Consider the following 16,677-nt stretch of genomic DNA (forward strand, 5'->3'; position numbering starts at 1 on the left):
TAAAGTAAATTTGATGAGAGCCTAAGGTAAATCTAGAGAGAGCCTAAGGCAAACCTGTGGACAGCCTAAAGCAAATCTAGGGAAAGCCTAAAGAAAATCTAAGGAAAACCTTACTCAGAACTTCTCTCTTCAAACCTAAAGAATCCATGTTGCAACCCACTTTCTTTAAATTAACCTATTAATGGATAAAAATGATTGCCCAATTGATTGCAGATAAGCAAAGTTCCCCACATGGACGGGTGGAATTTCCGGGGTGAAATTCAGTTCAGATCTGCGGATAGTTGCTTAATAAATTCTTGATGAACGACACCTTATCGAATCATGGCTCGTTTCATAGACCACGGTAGAGGGAATGTGGAATGCCTTTGCGTCGTATAAGGGGCCTTGCTGTATCTATTCTAACGCAGCTCTCGTGATCGCCGAAGCGTAACAGGCTCAAGTGTCTTTCGAAACCACGAATAGAATATACATTTCCATAATGGAGGTATAAAAATGGACGGTTACGTTTTGTGTCACACGATCCTACGATCGGGTGGGTGTTCCACGGCACGGTTCTCTTGCTTCAGTATCGTAAAATCTGTACGGTTCCTCCATCATCGATGCGACTTATTCGCTAAGTTTAAATGTCAGGACGTCGATTGTCGTACTATCGTATCCATATCTGAAAGTACCATATCGTTTCATCGCTTTCATTGTGAAAGTTAGTTAAACAGCTCCTGAAGATGGCACTTTCATTTTTCAATTTGAATTCTGAATAAATCTAACATTCATCGATGTATTTTCAGGTTCCTGGCCATCTGGTGGCCACTGAAATGCCAAATAACGAAGAGGCGTGCCAGGATGATGATAGTCGTGATCTGGTTCATCGCTTTGACAACTACATCACCATGGCTGCTATTCTTCGACCTGGTCGCCATTTACGACGACGATCCAGACCTAAGACTCTGCCTGGAGGTGTGGCCCCACCCGGAAGACGGCACTCTCTTCTTCTTGATCGGCAATCTTACGCTCTGCTACGTACTTCCCACGATTCTAATCTCTCTCTGTTACATATTGATATGGATCAAGGTCTGGCGAAGGCATATACCAACTGACACGAAAGACGCCCAGATGGAGAGGATACAGCAAAAGTCGAAGGTGAAGGTGGTGAAGATGCTGGTAGTCGTGGTGATCCTATTCGTCCTATCATGGCTGCCTCTCTACGTGATCTTCACGGTGATCAAGCTCGGCGGTGACGCTGTTGAAAGGGAAGACGAAATCCTGCCAATCGCGACGCCGATTGCTCAATGGCTCGGCGCTAGTAATTCATGCATTAATCCGATTCTGTACGCGTTCTTCAACAAGAAATATCGCCGCGGCTTCGTGGCGATCCTGAAGAGCGGACGTTGCTGCGGCAAGATCAGGTACTACGAGACGGTAGCTATGATGTCCTCGTCGACGAGCATGAGGAAATCTTCGTATTACGTGAACAACAACAACAACAATTCCTCGACCAGGCGTACCTTCCATGGACCACCGGTGCACCAGGAGAGCAACGTGTCCTACATATTCAATCACACTGGCGTCTAAATCAACCGGCTTGTCGTGGAGATGTTGATGTTCGGGTATTCCGAGGCTGGCTGCCCGGAACGGGCTTCAAAGTGAGCCGGTCCGAGATTCTGGGTCACGCGTGATCGCGACGATTGTCACTCGGATCGGAAGTCGCCGACACGAGGTTCAACGATGACACCCAGCGTTGTTCTATCCGCGAATGTATCGCCCGTTTCTTCAGCCGCGTTCGTATGTGATACGACGTGGCTATCCCGGGAGTATTTCTGGCTCCCGGTTCCTGTGTTGTTATCGACGAGGAGAAACAACGTTTCTCGTTTACCGTCATTTTCTATTCTCACCGCGTTGTACATTCTATTTCGTTAAGAGTATAAAAACCAGCTCTCTGCTCGCCGTTGTCACGGATTCCTTGCTCGAAATCAGGTCTGTCGAATAGGCTTCGCGAGGCTTTCCCCCACCCCCTTTTCTTTTTCACGAACATCTTTCTAGATTTCTAAGGAATCCACGAACAAAGAGGGACCGAGTCGTTTGGTTGTAATTAACGAGATAGGTGACAGGGGCGGGTAGGGGGAACGCGAGGAGAGGCGAAGTAGGTAGTTGCAGGGGGGTGTTTGATCGACGGTTAACCTGCGATAATTAGTCGTTCGTGATACTCGCCGATCGTAACTCGGATACATTCAATTAATTTCGAGAGAGTAGTTGAGCACTCGACACGCTCGTCCATTATAATTGCACGTCGTCCCCGTCGAAGGGTGGGAAGGGTGCGCGATGAAAAAAAAAAAAATGATAAAAAGCAGCGCGCACCGTCGACTCGTCTCGACGATTTACTACTCGTAAGTCCTTAGGCTATTGTAACACAGAAATTTATCCGTGCATTGCATGCTGCGATTTAAGCGACACTAATTGCATAACACCTAACGTTACCTTACACACAAGTACCGGTATTAGCCGTGTACTAGAGCGAACGAGAGGAAATGTGAGACAGAGAGAGAGAGAGAGAGAGAGAGAGAGAGAGAGAGAAAGAGAAAGAGGACGAGCTATATAGTCGATCGAACTTTGATTAAAACACTACCTCCGCATATGAGAAAAAAGCAGATAACTACGTATTATACACTTGTACTTATTACCGTAGCACGGTCGGCTCCAACAAGTAATATACACATACATATATATTTTCTTATCGGAACGTTAGAACGATCTAGTCGTTTTTTGGGGACTTCTTATGGTGCCATTATATTGATACACGCCTAACACGGTTTATCGTGATGATTAAGATTAAGCTGATCCCGCGTGTGTCGACCATGTGGAACAGAATGCGCGGGACGCGCCTAGTTTAATTGATCCAATCGAACGATTAACGCGTTCACTGCAATATGGGCCATATAATTCTTTATTGAATATCAGTTTGCAAACTAAGCTGATATTTCCATCAATTTTCCACTATTTCCATCAGAATCTCTCTATATCTGATTTTCTTATTTAAAGCAATGTTAAAGGGTTGCTAGTCTAAATCGAATTGGAAATAATTGAAATCAATAAAAGAGGAAAGGTACAGCAGTGAACGTGTTAACAGTTAACAAGCTTTCGTCTTTATCAGCGTTGCCAGGCCCCACCCAACTAATCCTCGTTCATCTCCCACCACATCACCCCTCTACACCCAAACTATCCATCCGTCTGTGTGTCTACATTCTACATACATATATGACCCGGAGAAAGGCGAAAGTGACCGACTTACCGTTTTGTCTCGGATTATTCTCAATCGATTACGTGTGCGACGAATTAACGCGGTCACTGGCGACAATAACGATCTATTACGCTCCGGGAGGGCAGCTCCTGTTACGAGCTAGTTCAGAGACCATGTTATTACGTACCAGCGGCAAATGATCGACAAGGAAGCCGTTGTTTTTTTTTTTCATTTCTATTCAATTTCATTCATTTATCAGAAATCATTGAAACGTGTCAGGTAAAAGGCAGAGGATCGTCGATCATTTGCCACACGCACGTGTTCGTGTTTCTTAGATCTCTTCAATCGTAGGGAAATTATACAAGCATACCTACTTGTTCGTTGACCGCATCTCGTTTGAATCCGCGGGTAACGGAGAAATGAAACACGGATTCTTCGAAAAGAAGAGAACGAACAATGAGACGATCGAGAATGGACAATTCAGGAATTGTTCCTTGCTAGCGGCTTCTAACGAGGGTCTCATTGATCTTTTACGAGACTTCAATCGGGCATTCACGTAGCACTCTTCCTCGAGGCTGTGGATCGTTTCCCACGCGAATGATCTGGGTGAAAAAGAAGAAAAAATAGTACCTAATTGGGAGTCAAAGAAACTGTCGGTAGTGATGGGTAACGATCACTTTGAACGTGGCAAAAATAGTCGGATTTTTGAATCGTTTTAAATTATATATCATTCCAAAATTTCTTACACGGTGACAAATTAAATTTAATTTTGTACATTTTATAATTTTTATTTCCTAAATTTTATCTTACGAAAATTTGCCGTTTACGAATGTTATCGAGTGTCTAATACCCATCACTGGAACCGCTATGTCAGTTCGACTTCCAATGATCAACGAAGACCAGACAAGATGGAAACAGAAGATTTCACGGTAGTCGCGTTGTAATTACTGGCGAGAATTAAGAAAAAAAAGAAAAAAAAAAAAATCGAACCTTTATAAGAAGTAATGTGGTACGTCGTAAGAGCTGCGGGGTTTTATGATAGAGCAACTATTTTCGTAAGGTTTTTATACGTGGCGAGACAGGATCTAGATGTAACAGAAAACGTGTGATGTAAAAAAGAAAAAAATGTAGACGGTCGTGAGATAAGTACTTATTCATATCGATATTGTGGCTCAACGATGCCGACAAACAAATACATAAGTCGCCTGACGGTTCTCTTAGCGTAAGGGGACAATTGTTAAGAATAGAACCACGGCACGACGAACGTGGGTGACGAGAAGAAGCAACAGAGATTCAGAAAGTTGCTGAACGAAGGGCACACGTCGAGGAATATTATCGCAATCTCGAGAAGCGACTGTATACGTACTAAAAACGTGACTAAGCATCTAAGTTAACGATCTAAACCGTAAGGATGTAACATTTATATTATATCGTATACTTGTATGTACACACGTGAAACTATACGTCTATCTGCTGTCTCTATGTACATATGTAACTAATCGTATATATAAGTATGTATATCGTTGCTATGTTGTTATCGTATACAACGCCGCTGTCTTCGTTCTTATTCGTTGTTTTATCGGGAATTATAAGTCTCATTGATTCGGATCGTTGCAAGTGCTCGTTGTTTGTTGGTTGAATGTTACGAGATACATTTCCTGCATGTATGATAGGAAAATATTGACTAACAGCATTCTGAAAGGTCTTTGCGTGATCAGTATCATTTTTTTTTTTTTTTTTAATAGAACCGTATATATTATGGTATATTTTAGAAAAAGATATTTGGGAATATTTATGTGGTACTGTTCATATATTTTCTTATATATGTTCTAATGATTTGAAGCAGTGAATTAATATTCATCTGTTTTCATATTTAACGTCGTTGTAAATGATATTGTTGATACTGTAAATACTCCAGCGTTTGATACATTTCAAATAATGTGGTCTGTAATATCGTTGGCGTTTTAAATGCTGGACATTCATCTGCTGTTATTAATATTTGTTCCGGTAATGCTGGTCACGCCATGACCTTTCCAATGGAACAGGAACAGAGGAGAATGTAATTGGTTAATTGTATATATCGGGAAATTTGCGTGACGTTTAACTGGCCTGGTTCATTTTCTTAAATGAAATATAACGTTTACTTCGTCGTCTCCAATCGAAGAGATTGCACATTTATTCTCGTACAAATGCACGGTTTGATTCTAAATTTGGTCTGAGAGCTTGAGAGAATACACAGAATATTTCTGGTTTTTCCTATGAATAAAAGTAGGGACAAAGTGGTATTAAATGAATGCAAAAGCTTTTGTAATGTCGTCTGATGGAGAACCTATGTACTCTCTGTGTATTGTGTAATAATTTATAAGCGTATAACTTATTTACTGATTCTAATTCTAAGTATTTTGCATTTTTTATGTAAGTGAAATCATGAAAAATTCATGGAAAAGTGATATGTGAACGATTTTGACACTTTCATTTTACCGACTGTACCGCTTGAGTAGTATCGTTTAAGATTCTCTAATAATTAATTCTATTTAAAAAATGCGAAATTATTTTTAGTTTAATCTAAAGGTCGACTTTGAAGAAAACTTTATTTTACATATGATAATTTACATATCATTCACTCATAGATAATATTCACTTCACAATAATTAATTCACTCTTAATTAACAACAGTGAAGCAACAATTTGTATCTGTCGTTCAGTTTTGTAAAAATCTTTACCATTGTGCGCATAATACATACATATATATTTTCTTCTCTTCGTGTGATTAACGATTCAATCTATAAATCTTCTCGTTGGAATACCTTGTGAAAAGAAAAGTCATCGCGTCATTGAAATACTTCATCGATGACACGAGTGCATAGCGTTCATCAAAGTCGACTTGTGTGAAGTGAAAAAATTATCAATGAAATGTTTGTACAAAACGAGGACATATTTCTATTAATACAGTTATAGATAATTTACCGAGTCACATTACAAGAATAACATGCTCTCAATTTCTACATACGTACATATGTACCAAACTTAGAATCATTCTGTCGTAACGTTTAATTGTAAGAAATAGTCACGATTCATTAAGAAATAAGTGATTCATTAACCTGGCTAATTAATTGTCAAGCCAGCATTTCCTAACACAACAACAATTGGGTTTGCAAACGAGATTGGATCGATTATCAACTAATCTCCAGCTCCGTTCCTATGCTATCGTTCACGGCGGACGAATACATATAAAAATAAAGAAAAATATTGTTGAATGAAAGTTTTCAAAGTACGCAGTCGGTCGATGATTCGTTTTAGCTTACGCGTTTTATATATTTATTTTTTTACGCGGATGAATAACTGGAGAATTGTAGTGTATACCTTTCCAACATAAGGGAGAAATTGGTATAAAAAATTCTTTTAACGTCTAGGTAATTATTCGAATCGTATTTACAAAATTTCTAGTGCAAAGGATTATTAATTAATTGCACAAGTTAAGAGAAAGCTACAGTCCTTGGTTATTGTTCCAACTTACAACGAGATAACTGAAAGTCTTGTTTATGATACATTGATCCTTTGATAACCTGCAGATTACAGAATCATTGTAATTTCTATAAATTTTCATTTAAAACGAGTTCGTGTTAAAAATACTTGCGTTATACATATAGATCGTAAGGGTACGAAGCAAAGTGTGCATCGATCGTGAAATCGATACTCGATCGCACACGTTCGACGAAGCACAAATTCTCCGACATTTGTTAGCCATAGGCAGCAATACTTTTAACGTTTCAGCACAATTATTGAAGTTATTGTTTATTGTTAATCTAGAGAAAAGTATTTTGAGTCTCGTGATTCTCGAATATTAGATTGTTGCAGATAAAACGATCAATTTTTAATAACTATAACTTCATTCAATGTATTGTTTATTAATTAAATTGTAGTAAATTTGCAAATTCATTTTGTAATAAGAATATCAATGAAACCCTTATGTAATTCTTTTTGTTGTACTTTATGATTTAATTTAGTGTGCCATAAGTGCTATTTTGCAATACTTTTATGTCATCAAATTTTATCAGACTTCAATAACGTTGAAATCGATCGTTTGATATGCAACAGCCTAGTAGGTATCAGAATTGAGATCGCTTCCGTTTTGTCGCTATTATGTGACATTCTCTTATCGTTAGTTTATACAATTACGAAATGCAACAGCACAAAGAAATCGAATAGCGATTGATTGATTACATTGTTTTCCTATGTGGGACGCTTGTAATCTTGCACGCTTGACCGGCCATTGGGAAGACATTTACATTTCGACGGATTTGAATTGACACTGTTTATTGCCGATATGTTAATTGTATAATATGATTGAAGTCTTTTTTTTTTAATGTTAAACGTGAAGGGGCCAATGCATCGTGGTTTCGGAAAAATTTCGAAGACTTCTTGATCATATGCGAAGCTAAACGCGTATTTCGTGCGAAAATTCTTGACACTTTTTTCACCTGAAAATTCGACGAAAAAGGAAAAGGTGAAAATTTTCGAACGAAATTTTCTTAAAACTTTCCAACGTGAACGATGGCCGCAAGAGTCTCTACATCTTTGACGATTCATCGAATATTTTTCTATGCAATTCGATTAGACTTTTCGATGCGAAGCGTGTAAATAAACGATAATTTTAGAGGAATATTGTATTATATCATTATCGACGTATTATTAAATGATTTATTATCGATTTACATGGAAATTTACACGGGCTAAGGTAACCAAATATTTCTCTATAAATTTACAATAAAAAATTGAAGTTTCGAATATTTCGAAGAACGATGGAACTTCGAAATGTTACAGATTAGAGAGATACTGTGTATAATAAGCTTCTTATTCTATTATAATTACTCTGACGTAACTTTTGCAATTTTTCACTTTTTTCCACCATTTGCGTCGGTACAGTTTTCACAACTATACTTCTAGAGTTTACATTATAATTTTTTATTATAGTCTTGTGTTTATTACAATCTAAAGTACCTTACGATTCTCCTTTTGTTGAAATATCTTTGATAAATCACTTCACACTAATTAAATGTGATAAAAAAAAAAAAAGGAGAAACAGGAAAAGACAGATCTGTAACAGAATTGCCTCGAAAACGAATGTTCATGTAATGATGATCAAGTTTGAGCATTTTTTTAATCAAACATTCTGTTTAAAAAATATGATTGAACTGTGATCTGTTGTCAGGACAGTTTATCAATGCAGCCTCTCGTTAACGTAGAAATATAAAAAACACCGTTTCCAGTCACCGTTTCGAGCTTTACACGTTATTACAAAACAAAAACATAATTAATACCGAACAAGTATCGTTAAGCCGTACAGTTTCTAATTTATCTTCGATTTCCTTTCATCGATCGTAATTAGGTTGACACGTGTAATTCTCAAATAGACATAGAGGAAATCGCTTTCGTGAGGATCTCAGCGTTTAGATGAACACTATCAGTTAACCGTAGGAAAAAAGAATTAGGAATAAATAAAAAAAATAAATAAAAGTTAAACCATGTATTAACGTATGTACGTTAAGTTTAAGTGCTAGATTTGGATAGCTTCGCTTGATCAGCTTTCACGAAACGAAATTAAAACAGGAATTGGTTGTGGTGATCAACGGTGATCTAAATAAAGTGATCATTTTGCACGTATTGTATTTAATGAAACGTTGCGATTGCCCTTTAATAGTTTCACGCATTTCGAAGAAATGGCAATAAATATTATACATACATATAATATGTAGTTGAAAATGACGCGCGACGAGAGGAAATGCACCGATTTCTTTCTTCAGTTGGACGATTCGAGAATCGAGTTTGTCGGAGGACAAGCTTCTTCAGCTTAGACAAAATTCTGCTCTCTTTGATAATAACGTACAGCATGTCGAGAAAGTCTTTGTACACCCTTTTCAGAAGTTATTCAATGTTCCATCATTTCGATCGAGAGGATAATGAATAAACGATATTTATTTTGTGTAATAGCGTACGTTTGCTGTTGGAATATTAACGTGTTAACTGCCACAGTAAAAACTGCCATATGTGGTATGATATATTTTAATAAGCACCATAAACATATTCACTGTCCTGAGATCCATATGCGATTCATATGTAGTTCATGAGAATCTGAAAATAGAAGTACATGTTGTTAGATTTATAATTTTATTCTCTAATTTCGATCGTGACTATTGGGACAATCAATATACATATTGATAAAGAGTAAAGAAAATTTGGAATTTGAAATATTATTTGAGTGGAATAATATTTAACCACTTGTTGCTAAAAATCCAAATAGGCTACTTCCATTCTAAGATTTTGAGATTCTACAATACCGATGGTAATGACTAAATAATCATTAATTCTCAATGCATCATTTGAAGTTATGTATACGAAGATTGGCTGATCTCATTTCAATAAATAAATTGATATCGTTATATTCTTCAATACTCAGTCTTCATCTTCATCTAAAAATGATCAGACTCTTGTAACAAGTATTTTACAATTACACTTAAAATTTTTCATTCATTCTTATATTTCTTGACACTTTGACGATTGGTGTCATATATTTTATATGACTTCAATATGTAATATTTCTTGTTTGAAAATTGGTAATTTCATAGCGTACACCGTAAAAGCTGTTAAAGTGTAAAAATATCCCCACATCCCTAATATTATTAATATTTCTAAGGAAAAGGAATGAAATCGTCATCTTTACTGTAAAAATTCAGACACTGAATAAATTCTTAATCAGGGTGTACCGAAAAAATTTTCGACAGATTGCAAGCTGTATATGTATTCGTACACGTTAAGTATCTCGGTTAAAACGGGCATAATCTACCACACGAATAAACGTATGTAAATAATAAGTGAATCGTTTCAGTTCAGTTTCTTCGTTGCTTTGATTGGTAACACGTGTTATATGGATAAACGGCATTATCCGAAATAACAATGAAATAATAGAAACATACTAGGTAAGGAAATGTTTGCAAAATGAAATTGAATAAGTGTTTTAATATTCTATCGAGGTGTGTAATATGTACCAAACAAAAAAAAAAAAAAAAAAAAAAAAGAAAAAAAAAAAAAAAAACAAAAAAAAAATGAAACAAAAAAAAAAAAAGAATGGAAAAAACGTTACCAATGTCGATACCTCTTGCCCCACCCCTTTTATTCACTGTAACTGAATTAAATGGTACACTATGCGATTCGAGCCCCAAGATACGTAAATAATTATTATATACGATGGGGTGATCTTTGTTGTACGTTTCATTAATAACGTCCGGCATTGTTACGGGACCACGATTCAGTGTGTGTAGAAGTGTAGAGCCTCGAACATATTTCGTCCACGTGGCTTTGACACCAGTCGATGGATGTAGCAATAAATTTTCATTTCTCTATCTTTATTCTTCTCTCTTTTCGAAACGAAAATTGTTCCTGTGATTCGACGATAGAAACGGTCGCGACACTGAATCGTGTCCCACTGAGGATTAAATATAACGAGTTGCGAATAAGTATACGTATTTTCTCAAAGGAAATGATAAAACGATAGGTGTATATAATAAAACACTTCCGCTGTAAAATATTTGATCTTTTAATATGGTACCTTAATGGCTGTATTAAAGTGTTTCTTCCCTTTCTTGTTTCCTTTTTTTGCAAAGTTTATATGGAATGACTGGAAAACTTCTGAGGCGTTTAAGGTCCAATTTAATGAAACGGTAGGAAAATGCTCTTCTGAAAATACAAATGAATAAAAATTAGTATTTTTGGTAATTGTAGAATATTACTTTAAAGTTCTAGGATATTTAATGAATTTCATATAAAAATGATGGAATATTTACATCGTTGCATTTTGACAATATTTTTTCTAATTTATCACTTTTTAATTCTTTTTTACAGATTTGGGATTATTTACACTGCAATTCTTGCGGTTATAAATTTTGCACATTTCAATTATTTTTTTAAAGATTATTTGAAAATCAATATGCTAATTATTTCTTTTGATAGTGATACATTTAGCACATATAGAAAAGAAAAATTTTCGCCCTTCTTGCAACCTTTCAATATGAAAACAGAAGTTTGACTAACATCATTATTCCACTTTCCACATTGTGGATGTCCATGTTGAATACATGATTCAGATACAAAGAAAGTAGACGGATTGAAGGGACAAAGTTGATGTGATACCTGTATCATTAAAAATGTCAATCCTTGTGATCAATATCTTCAGTCGTGTTGGCAAGACGTTCAAAGGAATTGACAGTAGAGATGCGAAAATGGCCACTACCTCGTCCAAGTACTTTTCAATCAGGTTCGCTCAAACGTGTATGAAAGTAACAGGCTTTTGGGACGTTCAAACGAAAAAAGAACAACGTCGATTATGAATCAATTTCGCGTACATGTTACTCGTTCTTCTTGGATGTTTATGGAACGAAGCACTGGATCTCTATTATTCTCACGACGATCTTTACGTGTGTAAATGTGAAAGATTACCAAGAAATTTTATCGTGTGCTGTTTTTTAATTTGTCAAATCGTGATACCATTTTTTAATTTGAAGAAATATATTATTCTATATTATTGTTTAGAGACACGAGTATGATGGTTAAATTCATTTGTTTTAACGAGTAAATCGCGAAAAAATTGTTAAATAGAGAACGTAGGGAAAAAAGGAGCGGACAGAGTTCTCCCGTTTCGCTTAAGATTCTTCAGCACACCCATGACCTCACCATATTAAATTATGAGATAACATTTGTAACAGAGGTAGGCGTCACGAAAATATTAGGTGAAAATTAAATTCAAACTGTTAAATCGCGTGGTGCTTGATTGAATTAAAAATTAGAAATAAATCAGAATACTTTTTCTTTCCTTTTGTAGATTTTCTTAGTCGTCAATGCGGCCGGTTATTTCTGTTGTTTCGACAACTTCCTGTGCATGCTGTGCATAAACGTCAGCGGACAATTCAGGATTTTACAAAAGAAATTGCAAACGATATTTGACCATGATTATTTAAAAAGAAAACAAGTCACAGTGTACAGTGAATTCAAGAACTTTATCATTTACCTTCAATTACTTATTCCTTATGTAAAAAGGTTGGAGTACACATTTCGTTTCCCATTATTGGGTCAATTGGTAATATCTACATATACATTGGTAATGTATATCTCAGCATTCCAACTCTGCGTGGTAAGAATAACAATAATTGTAATTATTTAAAATGGAATCGTTTCATTTTTCAGTTTTTACTTTCCACTTGTCATCTTCCAAAATTAAATTAAACTTTGCTTCAATGTTTAGTGAGAATACAATTTGCCCATTTGCCAAAAGTTGTGCTCAGAATATTTGCTGATAAATTAAATATAAATTACGAAATGTTGTATTAAATAAATATAGGAAGAATGTGTTAATTTTTTATTTCAAGATTGACTGGTCCATGAAGAGATTATTATTCTTCGTTTACTTTTTCGGTGCCATTTTCCAAATATATTTGATAACGTATAACAGTAACAATGTAATAGCGGAAAGCAATGCTGTAGGAGAAGCAATATATAGTTGCAATTGGGAAACGAGTTCTTACAAAGAGTTCGACAAGTTCAGAAAGGATATACTCAGGGTAATCTTGCGATCGAAACAACCCTGTCATCTTACGGCAGGAAAGTTCTTTCCAATTTCCTTAGAATCGTTCATGAAGGCAACTATTTTCATAATACTCCATATTTCATATATCATTGTCCTGAAACATACAAATATAAATACAATTACCTTTTGCATTCATTTTTGTAGGTATTAAGCGCAAAAGTGTCCTACTTCACCTTGTTACGTACAATGGAAGAAAACAACGATTTACAATAACAATAATGAAAGTAGTATCTTAAAAGTTATGTAGTATCATTATGTAATTTATAAGAAATATTTCAGTTTTAAGGGCTGTTTCCTTTTCCACCGAATGATTCGGAGGATAAAACAAAATATTTTCTTTATAACATATTAAAAAGATATTCAAATTAGCGTGTACCATTTCGGTGATGTTTCTTGTTATAACAATTAACCTCATTGCAGCAAAAGATCTCATCTTAAGTATGAGAATTTTTAAACAAACATTGGTCTATTCCAATTCCTAATTAAAAAAATTCCCATTTTTGACACTATTTAAGGCGTACGTCACTACAGTAAGCAATATATATAGAAGTAACCACACTTAATTCTTTAACAAAAAATACAAACTCTGTATACTATGAAGAAAATAAAACATTTTCTTATCTTAATCCAGCCTAGAAAAACAAATTATACGTTAAGTGGAAGCTTATTGCAAAAGTTTGATCACTTCTATACATTGAATCTTTCCAGCAGGTTTATATTTTCTACTGAAAGTTCACCTACATAGACACGTTACCATATTCCGTACGAATATTCTTACTGTCAGATTAATTTCTAACTTGTACGCTATGACGGATTACAAGATACTGATCAGTTATAAAGGGGAACATCTGCGTTTGAAGTATGAAAATGTATTAATTTCCACCAGTGCACATAATTCATAGTTCGATCAGTCGCTGATCGTTCCCACGCCTATAACTTTATATTTTATGACTTAAGGTACGTATGAGAAAGGGGAAATTATTGCAGCAGATGGTGGCGGGTCTCCGTTGATTACACAGGTGTCACGTCACTCAATTTGAAACTAGTTGTTCAAATAATACCATGAGCAAAGAAATGTACACGGATTTTTCTATCGCTTCTGCGAAATATTTATCGAAATATACAGGAATATGGTTGCCAAAGAATATAGCTGAAGAACGGCAAAGAAAGGTCACCGTATCATATATGACCGTCGCGCTTCTCTATGGGATATACGTGAATGTGATGGATATCTATCACACATGGCCCGATCCAAGTGTAAGTGACGTTAAGTTTCAATTTTAATTTGATAATAATCAACGTCCAATTATTTAATGAACAATTTTATGATCAGTGGATATGTTGTGATTTCAGCACTGTATGTTCCTGATACTAAACGCCACGTGCATCAGTGTAACAATAATCAAGATGCTCATTTTAAACGCTAAGAGAGCTGAATTCGCAGACGTTCTTCTTTATGCACAGCGGCATTTTTGGCATAACAATTATGATTCCGAAGAACAACTGATCTTTTCCATATGTGTCAAATATTGCACACGGTTTGTGATGTTCGCATTCCTTGCCCTACCAATTGCATTGTTTGGTTACGTGATTACACCTATCATTGGTGAGTAAATCAATTTACATTAGTTACGGAGGTTTATTATTTTCTGGAAGCAATCTGTACGTTTCAGTATACATTAAGCTTTAATGTAAATGAAAACTGTTGTTCGTCTGTATTACAGCAAATCACGGAGGAGATAAGTCAGAGAGGGTACTTCCATTCAAGATGTGGGTTGACTGGCCCTTAACTGAGACACCTTATTACGAATTAATGTTCATCTTTCAGGTAAGCTAAATTTTGTTGTTACACTAAACAGTAACCAAAGAAATATAGCGTGATTATTAATCGGATATCCTTAAAAATGAGAAAAAAATATTAATTCAACAAAAATGAATAGGTTTTTCTGATAAATGTTCCCAAATACATACACCCCTAACGATCGCCCTGTACTTCTGCAGCTACCGTACCATTGATTTAATAAAGTGTTCGTTCAGGTGATATGCATATATTTAATTGGCGCCGCGTACATTTGCCCTGACTTATTTTTATGCCTCTTCAATCTACACGCGATGTGTCAGTTTCGCATACTCCAATACAGAATGTTGAATTTTTGGAATGTCGAAAGCAAAGAGATAGAGGGAATTATGTACACCGAACACTGTTATGAAGCTCTGAAGAAGTGTATTCAATATCATCAGATGGTTATCGAGTTCTGTGAGAAGCTCGAACATTTGTATACCATGTCAATTCTCGTGCACATGGCAGTTTTAAGTTTATTAATGGGTTTCGATTGCTACGAAATACTCGTGGTACGTATATATGTACATACATATGTTTCAGTACCGTTGATTCAATTTCAGGTTCCTCAGCGGTTAAACAAATATGTAGTTAATACATTGACTATTACAATGAGAACTGCCATGTATGATAGGACACATTTTAATAAAACTTTTTATGAACACAGAATAGGATGGAACGATCAACACCCACTTCTGATAACGGATAAGACATGTCTCCTGTAATAATGACAATCTGAACGCTCTGTATAGAAACGACGATTTCAATTTAGCTTTAAAATTGATAGAAATTTGTTATTGACACTATACATGCATACTAACGTACATATGTATGTGCAGGCAGACGTAAGTCCTTCTATGCGTATCATTTTCCTATTCCACATGATTGGAAGCCTGGGTTACCTGTGTATGCTAACGTACACTTGCCATCACATGATGGAGGAAAGCATGAATATTACTACAACGATATATTTAGGATTTTGGAGCACATTACCAATGAATAAAGTTGGAAGATCATTTCGATCGATGATGAAATTCATTATGATAAGATCATTGAAACCATGCTGTCTGACTGCTGGTAGATTTTTCCCTGTGACTATGGAAACTTTTACCACGGTAACTTATTTCCATTTAAATTCCTCTGTTTAGCTTCACAAGTGTTCCGAACAGATTAACAAAATTGAAACTTTCTGTTCACAGCTTTTAAGTTCAACATTTTCCTATTATACCCTGATGAGGCAATCGTTCATTCGAACCGAAGGAGAATAGTATACAAAATAACTTAATATACAATGAATTCGATATAAGATATATACAGATTTCATACTTTTTAATGTATGCACTTAATATACATAGAACATTTCTTTATAAACTAAGATACAATATGCACGTTGTAAAAAGTACGAAATAATTTTTTTCTTACTGAAATATAGAAGAATAATAGCCGCACAATCAAAAGGACGAAATACGTATAAAAGCCTTGAGCTTTTCACAACTTATAATCAAAGAAACTACTTGTATACGTTGTAATCTCTTCAGCATGTATCCCATTTTCCTTATCTCCAACTTGAACTTGACGCCTTATCGTCACTTCAACTACACTTCATCTCGTGCTAAAAATTAATATAAATCCCCTTTTCCATTTCGTATACCTCGTGAACTGAACGTTACAAACGAACAACTTTATTGCACAATTATCTTTAATAGTGAACATTTTAATATTTTGCAAAGCACCGATGAAATTTAAGATCTAGCGTCTGCATTCGAAGAGAGCCACTGCACGATCTGTCCGCTGTCGTTCCTATAACCACAACCCTATGTTTTATGATCGAGAATGCGAATGAGAAGGGGAAAAATCTTTGTACCAGATTATGGACGTGATCTGTTAATTACAGTGGTGTCATGTCACTGAATATCTTTGTGACGTCTTTGATGTTGTTACAACAACTATACTGTACGTGCAGCAAAA

The 16,677-nt window shown here is 35.6% G+C and overlaps 2 protein-coding genes across 2 annotated transcripts in view; both read left to right on the forward strand.

Annotated features, from left to right (window-relative positions):
• LOC114880587 (neuropeptide SIFamide receptor) overlaps positions 1–10,262 on the forward strand; it is a 44,190-nt gene extending 33,928 nt beyond the window's left edge. The window contains exon 3 of the mRNA XM_029196745.2: positions 786–10,262. Within this exon, the coding sequence (XP_029052578.1) occupies positions 786–1,569 (784 nt within the window). The 3' untranslated portion in view covers positions 1,570–10,262. The remainder of the gene's footprint in view (positions 1–785) is intronic.
• A 3,617-nt stretch (positions 10,263–13,879) lies between these two features.
• On the forward strand, positions 13,880–16,079 carry LOC114880588. The gene is made up of 5 exons (XM_029196746.2): positions 13,880–14,126; positions 14,223–14,475; positions 14,594–14,697; positions 15,549–15,824; positions 15,909–16,079. Exons 1-5 carry the CDS (start codon positions 13,932–13,934, stop codon positions 15,975–15,977), a joined length of 897 nt encoding a protein of 298 aa, XP_029052579.2. The 5' UTR covers positions 13,880–13,931; the 3' UTR covers positions 15,978–16,079.
• The last annotated feature ends 598 nt before the right edge of the window (positions 16,080–16,677 follow it).

The sequence above is a fragment of the Osmia bicornis genome, chromosome 9, assembly GCF_907164935.1.
Source record: "Osmia bicornis bicornis chromosome 9, iOsmBic2.1, whole genome shotgun sequence".
In the NCBI taxonomy this organism is placed as follows: Eukaryota; Metazoa; Arthropoda; class Insecta; order Hymenoptera; family Megachilidae; genus Osmia; species Osmia bicornis.

Coding starts and splice junctions, on each gene's coding strand:
- LOC114880588 (XM_029196746.2), top strand. CDS start 13,932: ATGAGCAAAGAAATGTACACGGATTTTTCTATCGCTTCTGCGAAATAT. Junction 14,698..15,548: donor AATTAATGTTCATCTTTCAG/GTAAGCTAAATT, acceptor ATGTATGTGCAG/GCAGACGTAAGTCCTTCTAT. Junction 15,825..15,908: donor CTATGGAAACTTTTACCACG/GTAACTTATTTC, acceptor TTCTGTTCACAG/CTTTTAAGTTCAACATTTTC.